At 37.7% G+C, this 19233-nt stretch overlaps 1 gene segment (V, D, J or C); it reads left to right on the top strand.

The window, feature by feature from the left end:
* Positions 1-9504: 9504 nt before the first annotated feature.
* LOC139437683 (T cell receptor alpha variable 20-like) lies at positions 9505-10073 on the top strand. The segment is given in 2 exon segments: positions 9505-9556; positions 9727-10073. Coding segments are annotated over 2 exon segments (399 nt in total).
* Positions 10074-19233: the final 9160 nt, after the last annotated feature.

Below are 19233 nucleotides of genomic sequence, written 5' to 3'. Positions count from 1 at the left end.
CAACAGGATACAAATTTGGGGGTTTTCCACTCTCACCCTCCCTACACTCAAGTTTGATAATCTACTAGACTGACTCACAGAACTCTACTTAAATGATTATAGTTTTGTTACTGTAAAATGATACACATAAGAAGCCAAAAGAGGAGACACACAGGGCAGTCTGGTAGCGTTTCAAATGTAAGCTTCTATGTCCTCTCCAGGTGGAGTCAAGATGCATTACCCTCCAGGTACAATGATGGATCTTATCAAAAACAAGGAAGCTTTTCGGGACTTCAAGAGTTCCCAGTTTGTACAGGGTCTCATTAAGTAGGCATGATTGATAAAATCAATGATTGAACTCAATCAGCCCCCTGTTCCCTCCCAGAAGTCAGGCAGGTTGGCTGATATGCTGTGGTTCAAAGCCCCAAACTCCTAATCACATGGTTGGTTTTCCTGATGTGGCTAGCCCCTACCCTAAGGTTTGGCTGGACTCACCCTGCAATTATCAGGTGTGCTCCTGGCCCTACCATGAAGAACAAGACACTCCTATCACAGGAAATTCCAAAGATTCAGAGGTTATGTCCCCAAGAGCAGGGGACAAAGACTGGCCAAGGTTTTCGCTATATCACAATTACTCACAGATCAATGTCAAAACTTTTAATAGTTATATGACACTCCAATATTTGATATTTATATACTTTATTTACCCAATTGCATTTTGTTTTAGTTACTCACTATAATAAATAATGCTAAGATGAACACACATGTTTGATGATATCCTAAATATTTCCCAAGAGTTGAATAGCTGGGGTTACCTGTAAGTCTCTCTGGTATGGATTCCTGATTATTTCTTGTGACCGTTGAGTATAGCACATTTTCACTCTGCACTGTGGCAGATTAGATTAGGGAATAAAGAGACATGTCTAGGATATGGCACAAAAACACGGCTGTGGAACATGTAGCCATGGAGACCCCACAAGACCGCTGCTGGAAGAACCCAGCACGAAGCCCCATGCAGAACAGGAAGTCATCCTGGATTAAGGAAAAGCCCCAGATATTCTCAAGGGGCCTTATCATTGGGCGTTCCTGGGTGACTGACAGGCGGAGTAACCAGTCAAACTACAAGCAACAGGGATGCCTAGCTGGGTATTAGCAAAGGGGCAGAGTAATTAATGGTTTAAAAAGCAAGAACAGAAGCCAAACCTGTCATGTTTGCCCTTTTTCTCCCTCTCCAGATTAGCATGCAAGTAGACCTGGGGACTTTTAATCTGCAACAGGTTTGTAGTCTGTAAATCAGGCATTTTTACCCCTTTTTAGCCCTTTTCCTCTCTCTGCCTGGACCAACCTGCAAGTATATCTGAGACCCATAATCTGTTATTTTCTTGCATTTCTCTTCTCTTATTTTCTTAATAAACCACTGGCCTAACTAAACTGGCACATACTTAAAATTCTTTTCTTGTAACATAGCAAAGAACCTAGAGAAAATCCGGCAACACAACCACTAAGCAGTCTTACATTTTCGCAGTACTCCTAATGACTTCAGATGGCCTTGATTTCCAAACAGTACTACCTTAAACTGACATGCAGAGTATCCACTGATTCTCTGTGGCACTATTCCCACATTTGTAATTTAGAGGGTCTCCAGACCTTGTTGATGTAGAAGGGGGATCTTCATCCTATGAGTGATTCTATAGGAAGGTGCATACCTAGTTCAGTTTCCTGCGGACATGAAAGTCCCTCCTGTACCTGTAGGCTGATTCTTCTTGACATCCTATTTCTTTTCTGGCTTCACCTCCAAGGTTTATATTTTAGGACTTAAACCTTAAAAATTTACCGACTATGGCTGAAGATATTTTAACTGAGAGTTAAGAATTAACAGTTGATTATGATAATTGAATTATTATATAGATGCTTTTATTCTTACTTTTCCAGTAAATTATAGAGAGCCAAAAGTTAACACCTGAAATTACTGAAACTCACTGGTCTCACCCTTATTTATAGTTATTCTAAACTGATCTTAGTTTTGTTTATACTTCCTATTGTAATGATAATCAGCCCACCCACCCCTGTTTGAATCAATAAAAACCCTTCACTCCTCAAACTCAAGGAGACAAATTTTAGATCTCCAGGCCATCTGAGCTCCTTGCATACCTTGGAATAAACTCTTTCTCTTTGAAACCCCAATGTCTTAGGAATTGGTCATTTGAAGTGCATCAGGCAAAGAACCCAGCTTTTGTTCAGTAACAATATGATTCCTATGAAGCTAGGGGTGGGAGTAGGGTGTAGGGGCAAACTGGAAAAAAAAAAAACTCAATTAACTCAATTCATTCTGTGTTCCCATACTTTTCCTTTTCATCCTTAATTCTGGAACACAAATGATTCTGGCCTTGGGTACAGTGGGATGGGGGTCAGACTATCTACTGCCATTTGACTTTACCATATCAACGACTCATGTTGCTTCTTTGCATATTTTTTCTTTCAAATCCAGTGACTTGTTGATTTACTTAGCTTTTGGCTAGATATTCCTACTATTGGGAATCCCAGCCTAAGGTTTAAGGGAATGAATTTGTTTTTCTAATTTTCTCACTCTGGTTCCAAAAGCTGAATGAGTTAAATTGAAAAACCTGTAATGATCCTTGGTTTATTAATCCTTAAGAAGATTTTTAGAAAATATTATCTCAATTATAATATTGGCCTTTTCAAAATTAACCCATGTGGGTCAAAAAACAGGACACAATACTGCAACCTGGGGAGTCAAGCTATTTGGCCTTGAAACTATGATTGTGAAAACAGGTTGATGAAAGCATGTAATTTTAGCAAAAAAACAATAACCATAAAAAGGAATTTCTCATTCTTGGGGCAATTTGAAGAGGATATTCTCTTTAAGAAACATGTGATCAAGTACGAAGAAAGAAACTATAGATGAAGAAAGAGAATCTCATTTCTAATTCAATTTGATGAATTAAAGATAGATGGACATTTTTCTCAGGGGATTTTAAAGGCTAAAAAAATGGATGTTAGGAGAGATTACAGTTATCTGTAAGATAGATATAACTATTTTCCAAATCTATCTTGGAAAATATTGCCCTATTGTACATGATAGGGGATTTCAGAGGTTGATGGCTTGAGAAGGGTTTGGTTTGGGTTCTAAATTTCAAAATGTATTTTTCAGGTAGAGAAATTATGGTGTAGTTCAAAATTCTTTTCTGAATACCAAAAAAGAGAAAAATTATGCTTTTGAACTAATCTACTCCTGTGGATGTAAGACCCATTTGACTGGACGATGTCAGTGAGGCATACTCAGGTTGAGTCTCCACTCTCTTTCTGGGTCTGATAAAAGCAGAGACAGGAAAAGGGAGCTGCCATATTATACTGATCCTGCCATTTGAGAGAGTGGACTACAGGAACTTGGAAGGCCAAGAGGCTCAAGGAGCTGAGGCCCAGGGAGAGATGATCTATATGCCTGATAACTCACAACTGAATTCAGAAAGAAAGTGGAGCAGTCAAGACTGATAGAGGAGGCCCAGAAAGAGACAAGCCCCATGCTTGGTTGCCCACACCTGAACTCTGGGAGAAGGTCGATTCTGGAGGGGAATGCAGAGAACTTTGCAGAGATTGGCAGCATCTTGCTTCGCCTCGTGACCAGACATCAGGATCAAGAGTAGTTAACTTTTGTGGGAAAGAACCACTGGTGGTGCCTTGATTTGGACATTTCACAGCCTCAGAACTAGCTTTTACACAAATAAATTTCCATTATAAAAGTACCCTTTTCTGGTACTTTACATTGACAGCCTTTTGGCAAACTAAAACACATGATAAGTATAAAAAGGTAAATTTGTAGGCTCAAAATATAAGAGAAGTTTATTCACTCCTCTAAGTTTTCAACTGCCAATTAGTTATGCTACTTTGAGGTAGTTTCTGATCACAGCACATAGCTAAAGCAACTTTATGACAAAACTAACCATACATCACCCCTTTTTATAAAAATTTCTTTTAATAAATAAACACTATACATAAATTAACTAAAAATGGATCTGGATTTAACCATAAAATGTAAAACTGTTAACATTTTAGCAAAATGCATAGGTGGAAATTTTGGGGACTGGGACTCGGCAAAGAGTTCTTAGATATGGGACCAAAAGCATAGTCCATAAAAGAAAAAAGAAAAAAAAAAGAGTAAAGAAAATTGGATCTCACAAATTAAAACGTCTAGTCTTCAAAATACCATATTAAAGGGAGAAAAGAGAAGCTGAAGATTGGAATCTAGATTATATAAAGAACTCTTAAAACTCAACAGAGAAACAATAAAGCTATCCAATTAAAATGTGAGCAAAAGATGAACAGATATTTCACCAAAGAGGAGATACATACTATACTCTGGAAAACAGTTTGGCAATACACGGACAGATGCTTAACTTCAGGGAAATGTAAATTAAAACCAGAAGGAGGTATCACTATCTACGTATCAGAGTAGTGAAAATAAAAAATAATGATAACACCAAATGCTGGCAAAAATGTGGAAAAACTGGATCACTCATACATTGCTGGTATGAGCATAGGCTTCTGGAAAATAGTTTCACAGATTCTAATGAAACTGATTATATGCTTTCATATGACCCAGCAATTGCACTCTTAAGCATTTATCCTAGACATATGAAAGTTTATGTTCACATACAAAAACCTGTACATGAATGCTAAAAGTTAGAAATAACCCAAATGCCCTTCAATGAGCAAAGGGTGAAGCAAACTGTGGCATATCTATACCATGGAATATCATTCAGCAATAGCAATATAAAGGAAAAAGCAAGGTTACTACACCCAATAACTTGGTGGAAAAAAATCAATTTCTAATATAGAATATAACAATATTCTTGAAATAACAAAATGATAGAGATGAAGAACAGATTAGTGGTTGTCAGAGGTTAACACTGCAGTGATGGGATGAGTGTGGCTACAAAGGGCAACAGGGAGAAGCTGTGTTGTCATAGAATGAGCAGTTGAGCATCTGAATGGAGGCTGTGCTCATGTGATGAAATTGCATTGAACAACATACACACATTCACATGCAAATAAGTGTATGTAAAAAGGGGGAAATCTAGATAAGTCCAGTAGATTTTCCCAATGTTCATTTCTAGGTTTAGATGTTGTACTGCTACTCTCAAGATATTACCAGTGGGGAGGTTTCCCATACATAATGAAGCTGTCTGTGAATCAAGAATTATTTAAAAATAAAAAGTTCATATATTTAAAAATAAACATAATTTTGAGTTAAACAACTGTGAGTCATCTCCTTTGGTTGGTCTGTTACATATCACATATTCAGCCTCTTGGTTCACTTAGTCCCTACAGCAAAGAGCTCCTGCACTAATCTTATAATTTATCTTTTTTATCTTCTTTTTTGAGGTACATGTATTCAGAAACAGAGAAAAAAGTGCCTTTTAAAAATGATTCTTAAGAATTGGAGTTTTCTAAGTGAGGCTAAAATAAATCAGATCAGTGGAAGAGAAATTGTACACAAGTTAGAGTAATGATTTATCTACAAATCAAAGCAAAACCCAAAGAACAACTGTTTATACTCCTAGTACAATAAATTCAGAGTAGTTCATTTTTTCTTGTTTCTAAGTGGGATGATGTGACACATAAGCAATGAATCTGAAAGCTGATTCTTTTTTTCTGAGATGTGACTAATGGGGACAGAATGAGGTAATGGTGAAAATTCAAAGACAATTTATACAAATGATTTTTAATTAATTAAGATAAACACATGCTCAATTACAAAACCAGTGTCAGGTCATAAAAATAAAACAGATTAGGTAATACTACTTTTGTCATAGATATCTTAGCCTAGTGTTTCTAATTGTAATATTCTTATAAAAAGAGTTTATCATTTAAGTCAGGAGATTACTAAGGTTAAATTTCATAAGGTAACTAATCTTTAAATTCAATAGCTCTCATTTTTATAGGAATGTACAACTCTCTAAAATATGATTACCTTGGAATTTGTATATATATATTTGGAACTAGACATGCTGATTTTTAAAGTCAAATGAAGACTAAATATGCAGAAAATAAGAAACAGTTTTGAAGCAGAAAAATAATAGGGATGAGATAGAGACAAGCCCTAACTGATATTACATGATATTATAAAACTGGAATAACTATAGCTGTTATTATTGAAAGTATAACTAGATAGATTAGATTGATGGTAGAAAAGAGAGAAGTCAAAATAGACCCAAATTACATAAAGGAAATTACTATCCTACAAAGGTAATTCTAATCAGGGATAAAACAATGGATTATTTAGCAGATAATATTGGGACAATTGGCTAGCCACATGAAAAAATTGACCCCTTATCTTACTCTTTAGATAAAAATAATTCCATGTGGCTAACATTTTAGATGTAAGGATTAAATCTTAAACATACTATAAAGTTTTGTGATCTTAAAAATAGTCTTAGGTGGGTTCAGACTTTCTAAGCAAGGCCCAAACTTCAAAAGGCATAATAAAGGTGACTACACGAAAGTACACAAAAGCAAACATTTCTACATGAAAAGATTACCATATGTGGTGGTTTGAAAATGCATGTATCCCAGAAACTCTTGTTCTTAAAGCTAATCCATTCCGGTGGGTGGAAACCTATTATAAGTAGTGCTTTTTGATTACGTTACTTCAGTTAAAGCATGGCCTAGCATGGGTCTTAATCCTCTTTCTGTAGTCCTTTATAAATGGGGTGAATACAGAAAGAGAGAGAAAGCCACAGAAGCAAGAAACTGAAAGCAATGAAACCGGTAAGAGAAGGGAGAGACCAGCACACACCACCATGTGACAAAAGTGTCTGGGATCTCTGGTAGCTGTTCTTCAGGGAGAAAACATTGCCTGATGATGCCTTGATATGGACATTTTTCTCAGTCTAAAACTATAAGTTTGTAAACTAATAAATTCCTATTTTTAAAAGCCAATCCATTTTATGGTATCTGTTTTCAGCAGCCTTCCAGACTAAAGCACCATATAAAAGCCAAATTCAACTGTGAAAATGGAATAAATGTTTCAGATTATAGGGTAAAGATGTTCTTGCAATATGAAGAGTATTTCAGTTTCCTAGGCTACTTAAAGCAATGTACCATGAGATTGTTTGGCTGCAACAATGGGAATTCATTCACTTACAGTTAGAGTCTGGGAAAATGTCCAAATCAAGGTATCATCAAGGTGATGCTTTCTTCCTAAAGATCAGCTGCTGGGATCCAGGACTTCTCTGCCACATGGCAAGGAACATGGAGTCATCTACTGGTTTCTCCCTTCTCTTCTTGGTTTCATTGCTTTCAATTTCTTGCTTCTGTGGCTTTCTCCATATTTGACTGAATTTCATTTTGTTTACAAAGCACTCCAGTAAGAGGATTAAGACCCATCGTAAATGAGGTAGGTCATGCCTTAACTGAAGTAGTCTCATCAAAATGTTCTACTCACAATGGATTTCACACCCACAGGAATCCATTAAATTTAAGAACATGTCTTTCTGGGGTACATACAGCTTCAAACTACCACAAAGAGCTTTTGTAAACCAATAAAATTGGTTTACTCTCCAAAAGAAAATTGCACTAAGAATAATAATAACGAATATTAATTGAAATCTTGCTATGTTCTAGCCATTATTCTATATTATATATCTATATAGATAGATTGTAATAGTAATCTATCTATCTATCTATCTATCTATCTATCTATCTATCTATCTATCGATCTATCTATCATCTATCTACCAATCTATCTCAAACTAAATTTATGGAGAGAGAGAGTTGGTATATTCATATACCTATCTGCCTGTCTATATCTATGGAGAGAGAGTTGATCTAATTAGCTAGCTAGCTATCCATTCACCAATCCACCCATATGTCAATATATATTTCAAATGATTCTCAAAGTAGTTCTCTGAGGCATATACTGTTCTTTCTCCATAACTCAGTTGAGGAAACTAAGTCCCAGAGAGTCATTGAGCACCTTGTTCTGAATTATGCAGCAAATAAATCATAGAGCTGGAGTTTGATCCCAGGCATTCTGACTCCAAAGCTTACAATTAAATAGAATTTTGAATAGACTTTTCAAACAGATAAATGCAAATATATATTTAATTATTTTTTTAAAAACCTGGCTTCACTCATGGTAAGCATACTCTGAATTAGGAAGTTTTACCTATTAATCAAGGAAATAAAAGACTGGTAATATAACATGTTGGCAAGGGAATGGAGAAGCAAACACTGATATGCTGTAGATGTATAAATTGCTATTGCTTGTTTAGATAAATTTTGGCAATTTTTATTAAACAAAAATGCATGAAAACTCTGTCATAGTTTTTCTACTTTCAATAAATTTTTTAGGGAGTGTGGCAAGCATCATTGTACAGGATATTTATTTCAGCATAATTTGTGGTAGCAAAAGATTGGACACAACCTAATACTGCAAAAATACGAAACTTTTAAAGTAAAATATGGTACATCTATGGAGCAAAATACTGTGTAGCCTTTAAATGATAGGGAATGCCTAAGTGATATTTTGACTGGCAAAAAACAAGGCAAAGAATGGAGTGCAAAGATTTGTCTGAAAAATAGTGTGCGTGTGTGTGTGTGAGCGTGAGCATGCAATGAGAGTAGTTGCCTCTGTGAATGAGAGCTGTGGTACTGAAAGTCAAATGGAGAGGGAAGAATTACTTTTCCTTTATCTTATTTACATAGTGTGAAGTGTGTATCATTTGCATGGATAATAATACTCTCCCAACCCCAAACACACACAGTAACTTATGAGTGTGTTTGGGGTCCAGAAATGGAGAGCTCTTTTTCCCCTTCCTTTACTCTTCCCTCCCTCTCTTCTAAGAGTTATCAAGTTTGCCACCTCAGCACATGTGGTCTTGGTCCCTGTAGCCAGCCATACAATTATTTGCAGAAGGATTTCTTAATTTATATCCCCATTCTGTGCAAATTGCATCAGAGATTTCTAGACATATCCACAAGCTATTTGATTCCTGTATTTTTTTAGAGTTGTCCTTTTAAGGTGTCTCCTGCTGACATTCTTGCATTCTTTAAAGGGAAACATAATCCATTATACCTACAATTTTGGATCAATTATTTATAACTTCTGGAGCAACTTAGCTTTAAAGTCCTCTCAAAGAACAATGAAACAAAAGTGCATCAAGAGAAGGCTATCCTGAATAATAATTTAAACCTCATAAACATTATCCCACCAAATAAGAAAAATGTTCTAATCTCAATACTTCTGTCTTTGTAATGTTATGAAGTAGGTGCAGTGAGATTGAGTTTGTGGCCACAAGGTGGCAGTGGTTCCATGGCCGTCATTTCACTGATGTCTTGAATTTCAAAAGCATGAACGTTTCTAGAGGGCTTTTGATTGGCTGAGCCACCAACAGAAAGCATCTTTTTGAGCATTTGAGAATAAGAAATAAAACACAGAAACAGCTCCTCTGTGAACAGAAGCCTTAGGATCATCAAAAATTGTATCAAGACTGAGATAACAGGATGGAGAACGTGCTGGACTTCCCATTAATAGTCTTGTGGCTTCAGTTTGGCTGTAAGTTGGAGGTTGAGAGATGCAAACCAGAAGGGCACATTCATCCGAAGTGGGGGCCATCTGGGGTTTTAGTCTCAGCTCATCCTAGGTTTCCTGTTGGATGTTTTCAAAGTTGCTAAACTGCTGAACTGAAAGCTTTTTCTCATTTCTGATTTTTCCCCCCTGAACAGTGTTGAGTGGAGAAGATCGGGTAGAACAGCATCCTCAGATTCTGAGACCCCAGGAGGGAGACCGTTCCAGCCTCAACTGCAGTTACTCAGTCAGCAGTTTTCAAGGGCTGCAGTGGTATAGGCAGGATCCTGGGAAAGGCCCTGAACTCCTGTTACTTCTGTATTCAGTTGGAGATGAAAAGCAGAAAGAAAGACTAACAGCCACATTATCAAAGAAGGAAAGTTTCCTGCACATCTCAGACTCTACACTTGAAGACTCAGCCACTTACTTCTGTGCTGTGAAGGCACAGTGCTCCCCTGGCACCTGCAATCTGTATCAAAACTCTGCAGTGGGAGCTCTGGAATAGGGCAGAGGCATCTTTGTTGTATTTTCTCCACAAAGGAGTATTTAGCAAGGGATCCCATGGAGAATACGGTCTTGTGACTTAGCCAGTGGGCAGAGATGCATAAATCCACATTAAGGCTGATCCTGTCCAGTTAACTTGGTGCAACATGTTCATGAATCAGTCTGCTCTTAAAATAGTCCAGAGCTTCTTGCTCATAAATTCAGAAGAGAGAGGAGACCCTGCACAGGCATACACACATTTCCCTGAAATATTGGTTGTTCTCTTGCATTCTTCATAACAATGTGGACACATGCCTATAAGTGAATCTTTTCCTGTTTTAATACCACCTTCTACAAGCCCACGTCTCCACCCACCACATCCCTACATGTCTCCTTTCCTTTGTAATCAAATTAATTGAAAGAATTGTCTATATGCACTGTCTCCATTTCCTCATCTGCCATTGTTCACCGCACTTGAATCCGGCATCTGGTAGCATTTGCCGCTGTTGGCATCACTCCTCCAGAAAAGATTCCACTTTAATATCAGTGACTTCAGTGTGATATAGCTAATTGGTATTTTTTAGTCCTCATCTTATCTGAGATTGACAGCAATACTTTGCAATGATCTTTCCTCCCTTCTTTTTTAAAAACATTTTTTATTTTTATCAAAACAATACACACATGTATTTACAAAATCGAGTAGCACTGTCCTTTGCCCCACCCCTCCACACATCCTGGTCCTGCCTCCCTGATGGAACCATTTTTAATTCTGTTGATGGTTCTGATATTTATCTCAGTATTTTTGAGATGTTTATTTGCTTTTTCTTCTAATTTTGAAATTGCTGTATATCATACACAAAGTGCACAGCTCAATGGAATGTTGCATTTATTTATATCCATGTAATATCACTTATATCTATATATTGAAATTTTCTGCCACTGCAGATTTCCAAGTGCCCCTTCCAACTGCCCACTCCCCACCCCAAGTAACCACTATTCTCACTTCTCTCACTTCATGAACTTCATGAAACTGAAATTATATAATATGTACTGTCTTATATGAATTCCTTCATTCAATATACCTTTACAATTCATTAATGCTATTTGTATCATTGGTTCTTGGTTATTGATGTGCAGAATTTCTCTATATGAATATGCAGTGATCCATTCTCCTTGAAATAGACGTGTGAGTTGCTTTTATTGTTTATAGTTTAGGGCCATTATGAAAAAGTCTGCTATAAACATTCATTTAAATATCTTTCATTTAACATGTACACTTATTACTCTTGGGTAATTCCACCATTGTGGACTTACTAAGTCTTTTGAGGTACGTATAGCTTTAGTGGTATTGGCAAATGGTTTTCCAAAATGTTGAACCAACATACACTCCAAAGAACAATTTTCACCAACAAATGGTATCAACACTTTTGTTCATTGTTTTTAATTTAAGCCATTCTGATGATGTGTAGTGTATCTCATTGTGGTTATAATTTTTTTCCTTGAATAATATGTTGGACACTTTTTAAATATGATCATAGTCCATCTGAATATTCTTTTCTGTTCAATACCCATTCAAGTCTTTTACTTATTTTTTTAGATGGGTTATTTGTCCACTTACTATTCATTTTAGGCATTATTTCTACATACTGGTTAAGAACCTTTGTCAAAAACTTGTGTTATGAGTTCTCTTAAAATCTGCTGCTTGACTATTTATTTTCTTAATGATATCCTCTGATGTATAGAAGTTCCTAATTTTAATAAAGTCTAGTTAATCTATCATTTTCATTTATGAATAAGTTTTAGGTCCTGTTTCAAAATCTTTGCCTACTTCACAGCATGGGCATGTTTTTCCATTTAGGACCACATTCTACCTCAAATCAATTTTCATGTATAGTGGGAAATAGACATCACAGATCATATATATATTATTCATATTACCATAGGAATGTCCAATTTCTCCATGACCATTTAATGAAAAGACCACTTTTCTCCAACTAAACTGCAGTGGTTACTTTGTCATAAATCAAGAGACCATACCTAAGTAGGTATTTTTCTAGATTCTCTGTTTTATTTCGTCTATTTGTCCATTATTCCACCTATACCATAAGGTTTTTATTAATGTAGCTCTTACCCATTAGTGTTTTTTCTTCATCCTTGTTCTATTCTCAACATTGTTTTAGCTATTCTAGCTCCTTTACAATTCCATACAAATTCTAAAATCAGCTTTACAATTTCCACAAAATTTCTGCAGTGATCTTGATTTGGGTTGCATTAAATCAATAGATCTGCTCATCATAGGGAGGCAGGGATTTCAAAATGCAAGAGATATAAAGACACTGAGTGTAACTGACTACCTTTTGATTAAGACTGATGACTGGTGGAGGACTTGGCCCAGTGGTTAGGGCGTCTATCTACCACATGGGAGGTTCGAGATTCAAACCCCGGGCCTCCTTGACCTGTGTGTAGCTGGCCCATGCGCAGTGCTGATGTGTGCAAGGAGTGCCCTGCCATGCAGGGGTGTCCCCCGCGTAAGAGAGCCCCACATGCAAGGAGTGTGCCCCGTAAGGAGAGGCGCCCAGCGTGAAAGAAAGTGCAGCCTGCCCAGGAATGGTGCCGGACATGTGGAGAGCTGACACAAGATGACACAACAAAAAAAGAAACACAGATTCCCATGCTGCTGACAACAACAGAAGCGGACAAAGAAGAAGATGCAGCAAATAGACACAGAGAACAGACAACCGGGCTGGGGGTGGGAAGAGAAATAAATAATAAATAAATAAATCTTGAAAAAAAAAAAGGACTGATGACTAATCACTTACTCATTAATGGAGTCTAAGGGATGAGGGAATGTCTAGAAGGAAAAGAAGAGTAGAAACTTCCTGATTTATGGAGAGAGATAGAAATGTCCTTTTACTCATATCATCTGGTTTTGTTGTTTATTAACCTTTTCAGCTCACAGCCTTACAGTCTGCACAGTGTATATCTCTTGCATTGAGGAGAAGATCAGAAAACTACCATGGCGTTCTTGCTTTCACCTACCCCCCAAACTGTCCTCATCAACACATCACCATTGTCATTATTTATTGAGTCCTACCACATGCTAGGTTCAGTGCTCAGCGTTTTACTAATGCTCCTGTCATAATCCAGTAGCTATGAAGTAATATATCTCTTTTCTCAAATGAGGAAACTGAGGCTTAAGTAAATTTTGAGATGAAGGCATTTGTGAGATGAAATTAATGCTGCAGGCACTATAAAATTAGATTAAAAAATAAAAATCTTTCCAGGGTTAACTAATTGGACAATACTTCTCGAATTATAGAGTACATCTAAGAATCATGTAATGAGTTTATTTTTTAAAAAACACTTCCTCTCCAAAGAATCTGGTGCAATAGGTCTGGCATGGGGCCAGGAGTCCGCTTTTTTAATGAGTTCCCAGATGATTTTTGTTCAAGTTATTTGGAGATCCTATATGAAAAACACTGTAATTAGGACACTGTTGTACTTCAGAGGGATAGTTGAGAAAACCTGCAGGTGACTTTGTGTTAACTTAGAGAAGAAATATCAAGGGAACCCAGAAATCCATATGGAGATGCTTTAATGCAAGTAACACCCTATTTCTGATAAGACCATATGCTGTTTTAATTAGGAGAAAATCTCTTGTTTTCATAATAAAGAAGGTAATGAGTTTTGTTTTCAGCAACAGCAAAAAAAAAAAATCAATGATTTGAAAAACAGCCCAGAGAAGTAAAAGATAGAAAAATCTTTTAGTTACAGACTTCTCAAATAGAAAATAAGCCAGAAAAACATGAAGAAAAGGTTTTTTATCTTTATTTTATAAAACAAAATTTCTATATTAAAAAGGACATGAGTCTATCATCCACTAATATTTCCTTCTCTTTTATAAATTTAAACAGGGTTTATTTAATTATTGTAATCTTTTTAGTCATTCTGGATTATTCACACCTTAATTTTATACTGAGGAAAACTGGTAAAATACTGATAAAGCTCTATTTATTGCAACTTATTGCAGAATATAACACAATAGCTTTCCAACCGTTACCTTTATAATTCTCTTACTAATTCCCAGTACTGACCACTCTGATGGCTCATAATCTTTTCAAAATCATGTTTGACCTTCTACCACATCCTTACAGCTATACTTTCCCTTACCTGTAACTTCTGAATTTTGGTTGGTGTGAGCCTTATTTTCAATTTTGTGCCAAGTTCATCTAATATTAATGGAATATTATATTATTTTAATATATATACACACACATTCATATTTGGAGCATTAGAAATCTTTATTTAGAGTCACTTTCAGAACAAACTTTTTTTTTTCCATTTAGGGACTAGGATACACTGTGGAGCATTTTTTGTGATGAATTTGTCAACTAGAATGCAAAAGGGACCAAGAACTATAAAGCATCCCATTTTCCATTAAGAACAGCCCACCCTGGGACTCTCTCTAGGGATTATGACGAAGCAGCTGAACAGACTCTGTAACTTTCAACCCTCACTCCCTTAGCTGATGGGAGGAGATGGCTACGGACGGCAGGGTCATAGGAGAATATCATCAGTGTTCTCCTTTGCCCACAAGCCACTTGAGAGGGTGTATTAGTCAGAGTTCTCTAGGGAAACAGAACCAACAAGAGATACCTTTAGATATTATGAGAGTTTTATAATAATTGTCTCACGCAATTGTGGGGATGCACAACTCCAAATTCCATAGAGCAAGCCGTAAACTGGTAACTTTGATGAAGGTTTTTGATCAATTACCCAGAAGAGATGGAAATTCTCTCTTCTGACTGCTGAAATCCTCACTGCTCCTTTTAAAGCCTTCAACCGATTGGACACAGAGTTCTCTCATTGTTGAAGGCAATCTCCTCGGTTAATTGTGGCTGTCATCAGCCACAGATGCAATCAACACATTGATGATGTAAGTCCATGAAATATCCTCACAGTAACAATCAAGCCAGTGCTTATTTGGCCAAATAACGGGGTGCCATAACCTGGCCAAGTTGGCACATGTGCTCAACCATCACAGGTGTTAATACCCCAAGCAATTAATTTTAAAGATGGAGTTCACCTGAGCAAAGAAGAAAATCACACTTCATCTTGGGGTAACTGCTCACAAAGCAGACATTTTAAAATCTACTTTTGCCTCTACATAAGGAGAAGATGAGGAAATTAGAGAGAGATGGCCAAGTGGAGAGGGTGCAGCAATGGGGCTGCCTGGGTTTCTATTTTTAGGCATGGTGAGAGGAACGCATTCCTGTAGGGCAGGTGCCACCCCTGAAGGCAGTAGACCGTGAGCTGTGTTACCAGCGCTCCACCCAGGAGAGAAGAAGAGGTTGTGGAGGTTGAAGGGAGAGCTCTGCCTTGAGGAGGCCCCTCAGGGGCTCTGGGTGCTCACTCACTGGGATGCACATCACACAGAGGCCATAAGTGGTTAGTCAGAGAAGCAACAACACCCAAAAGTATGCTGGGGCACTTCAGCTAAGTCAAAAGGCATTTTCCATTTCACCCTTAACCTTTTTTCCTCTGACACATCGCTGCAGGAAATAGATCCGAAGAAAAAGAGGGAAGGAAAAGAAACAGCATAACAGGCTGACCTTGCTGTAGCTGGGGTCAGGCCCAGGCTGGGGACAGCAGAGGGAGGTGAAGACTGCAGTTTTAAACATGGCTGCACTGAATTTATTTAATAAGTGAAAATGGTCCAGAGGTTTTGGGATTTTTCAAAGACATACTTAAGGAGATAAGGTCCAGGGCCCCTCCAAAAGAACCTATCAGTACTTATACCTCTTTGTTTTGCTTTTAATTCTCTTTCCTCTTCTCCTTGTTCCACCTTGCATTATATCATTGTGTGTTCTAAATCCATGATTTGTGTCAGAACCTTTCATTTTATTTTTCTTGCTGTATGTATCACCTTTCCTTGAAGTGATGACTTTAGTGGGGAGAAGAGCATAGTTAAAAAAAATGAATAAAAACAAAATATTTGTTAATATTGAAAAATACTGTCCTGTCTCACACAAAGATCATTCTGAAACCACAAGTGACCAAAACTGGCTGAGTTCTTCCTTTAACGTTATAAAGCACATCTATACATTTTTACTCCCTATATTTAAAAAATTTAAAAAGCAGGTTAATAGACTTACCTGGGATCTAAATGAAGTCATTCATGTGTTTAGTCACAAGAGGGGGCCACTACATCTTTCTACAAAACCCTTATTTTGTAGCAATAGAGGGGTGGGCTCACTTTGAGCACTGACATTTTACAGGAACTGTGACAAATAATATATTTTACTCTCTTTGTTAAAACTTCAATCTTCACTTCTCTTACCCTCTCATGTGGAAGGCAATCTCAGTTGATTATAGAAGTAATCAGCCACAGATTCAATCCACTTACAGATAATTTAAGTCCATGAAATATCCTCATATAACAATCAGACCAGTGCTTGCTTGACCAAACAACTGGGTGCCATAACTTAGCCAAGTTGGCATATGAACTTGACCACCACAGGGGGTAATATCCTGAGATAATTACTTTTAAAGATGGATGTCACCCAAATGAAGGGGAAAATCACTCTCCATCTTGGGTCAACTGCTTACGAAGTAGACTTTTTGATCTGTGCACAGTGTCTAACATTCAATAACCCCTGCCCCTGTCCAAACCGATTATAAAATTTTTATTTCCATTCAAAAATGGAAAAGGATGGAAAAAGATGACACAAAGGAAGGTAGGCGGTGGCTATGCAGCTTTCACTCTTAATTGATATGTTTTTATCCATTTTTTGGTAGTGATAGAGGAAAGTAGAATGATTTTTGGGGGGTTGGAAAGGAATTGTTTTTCTTGCATCTATTCCAATTCCCTTGAATTTGAGATGAAAATGTGAAATGGTTTCAAAAGCTACTCCCTCCTTCTCTCTTACAGTAGCTTTCTTTTCCTGCTTCCTTTCTCATCTCCTCTGCATATCAACTTAATATTTGCCACCACTAGGCACACACATGGAGAAGGGAAAAGGTGGATTTTGGACAGTGTTCATGGTGTATAAGGATGAGTGTCATTCCAGGTCTTTCGTAACCTTTATACTAAGACCTGTACTCTATAAATTCATTCCCAGAGATACGTGATCCCTGTAGGCATTTTAGGAGACTGGAAGATCAAGAGACTTGGCTTCTAGATCAGACTCTGACCATAACCGTCTGGGTCACTTTGAGCATACCAGCCTCTGTACAGAGCCTCATTTGCACTTCCCATGAGACTTTCTCCATCCTCTCAGAGAAATGGGTGAAGTTTTTCTGAATGTAAAGAAAAATCCCTTGAGCTCTTTGGATCAGCAGATCACCAATAAGATGTACTCTTTCTCAAGAAATTGTGAAAACATGATGAGACGGGCTCTGGGTGGTCGTACTCCTTAAGGTTTTTATATTTCCTCGTTCAGACTCAGCCTTTTAGAATTTAAAACTTATATATGATCACAAGTGGATCCCCCCTGGGTTGGGTTGGATGCCTGTTTGTATTCTTACCCTCTTTTCAGGGATGTCACTAAACCCAGAGAGGTTACCAACCAAGGAACTAATATCTCATTGGCTGACTATAGCACTGGGAATTTCCCACAGTGACAGCAGCCAAGTGAGGAGTAATGCTGCCAGCTACTCAGCTTAGCCTTCTCTGTTGTATTACCTCCCCCAACCCAGGTTTGGTCACAGAGGCTGCACTTGGGTCCTGTGCTCTAGTGTCCTCTTGAAATAGAAGCTGGTAACAGGTATGACTGCACCCTTGGCCCTGGGTAAATATTTTGGACCTATGAAAGGATAGCATCTGAAACAAAGGACTCAGATGAAGAACCCGAGGCCTCTACTCTTCTCACTGCTCTTTACCCACTACGTTTAGAGCAAGAGTACAGATCAGACCTGCGTAAGTTTAGGAAGTCGCAACCTCAGAGCGAGGGGCTGGCTCAAGCCCAGTGATCACAGACAGCTTTCCCTGCTGTAAAGAATTTCCAGGAGGAAAGGGAACAATGAAGTCCTATCTCTAGTGAGTCTAGACAACTCTAGCCATATTTTGCTCTTTTGGCAGGACCCAATTGAGAGCAAACCAAAGTAGGGAATGGGACTCAGAGAAGAAAGTTTTGTATCTTGACAATAAAAATCTGCCTTGATTAGGGGATCTGGAGAGACTGTTATGTTTTTACCCTCCAGAGATTATACGTAATGCTGTTTTAGTTTCCTGACTGCTAAATCAAATACCACATAATGAGTTGGCTTAAACAACAGGAATTTCTTGTCTCAAGGTTTTTAGGCTAGGAGAACTCCAAAACCAAGGCATCATCAAGGTGATGCTGTCTCCCAGAAAACTGTGGTATTCTGGGGCTGTCTGCCAGCGATGTCAACCCCAGCTTTTCTGTCTCATGGCAGAGCACATGGCAGCCTTTCCTGGCTTCTCCTTTCTCCTCTGTGTTCTCTTGATGTTCACCTTCTGGCTGCTCCCTGTTTTTCTCCTCTGAGACCTTCTCTATAAGGTCTTCAGTAAGTAGGATTAAGACCCATCCTGACTGAGTTAACTGAAGTAACACTTAACTGAAGTAAGGTCCTAATTACAAGGGCTCACACCCATAGGAATGAATGAAGCTTAAGAACATGTTTTTCTGGGTGCCTAGCTCCAAGCCACCACAAATGTTAAGCCCACACAGCCCAACTCTTTGGACAGTGCTGAAGGGCAAGGCATGAACACACCCGTTCCCACATCACCAATGGAGGAAATGAATGCATAATCTTGTATTAACAGTTTTATCACCAGAGGCCACTGTAACTGGTTTGAGGTTTAAATAACAATTTGACGAATAAAATAGCTTCCCTACTCATTCCTTTGGACAGAAGGTCCACCAATCTGATTCTGCACCAGCTTTTCCTGAAAGACACTTCTTGTGAGAGATGCATTGTGCATTGTGAGAGATGAACAGTAGGGCAGATTGGGTCTTACTCCCTCCCTGGAAGGGAAGGAGAGAGAAGAGGATTTAATTTAATTTAATTTAATTTAATTTAATTTAATTTAATTTAATTTAAATCCATTTAAAGAGGTGATTATATAAGAAGAATGTAATACATCAGAAAAACTTTTGCAAGTCAGAAAATTTCAGCCTAGTTAATTATTTTTAACAACTATATAGTATATCATAATA

The sequence above is a fragment of the Dasypus novemcinctus genome, chromosome 3 (assembly GCF_030445035.2).
Source record: "Dasypus novemcinctus isolate mDasNov1 chromosome 3, mDasNov1.1.hap2, whole genome shotgun sequence".
Taxonomy (NCBI): domain Eukaryota; kingdom Metazoa; phylum Chordata; class Mammalia; order Cingulata; family Dasypodidae; genus Dasypus; species Dasypus novemcinctus.
The sequence above is the reverse complement of the archived record's forward strand: the minus strand, read 5'-3'. Positions and strand labels throughout refer to the sequence as shown.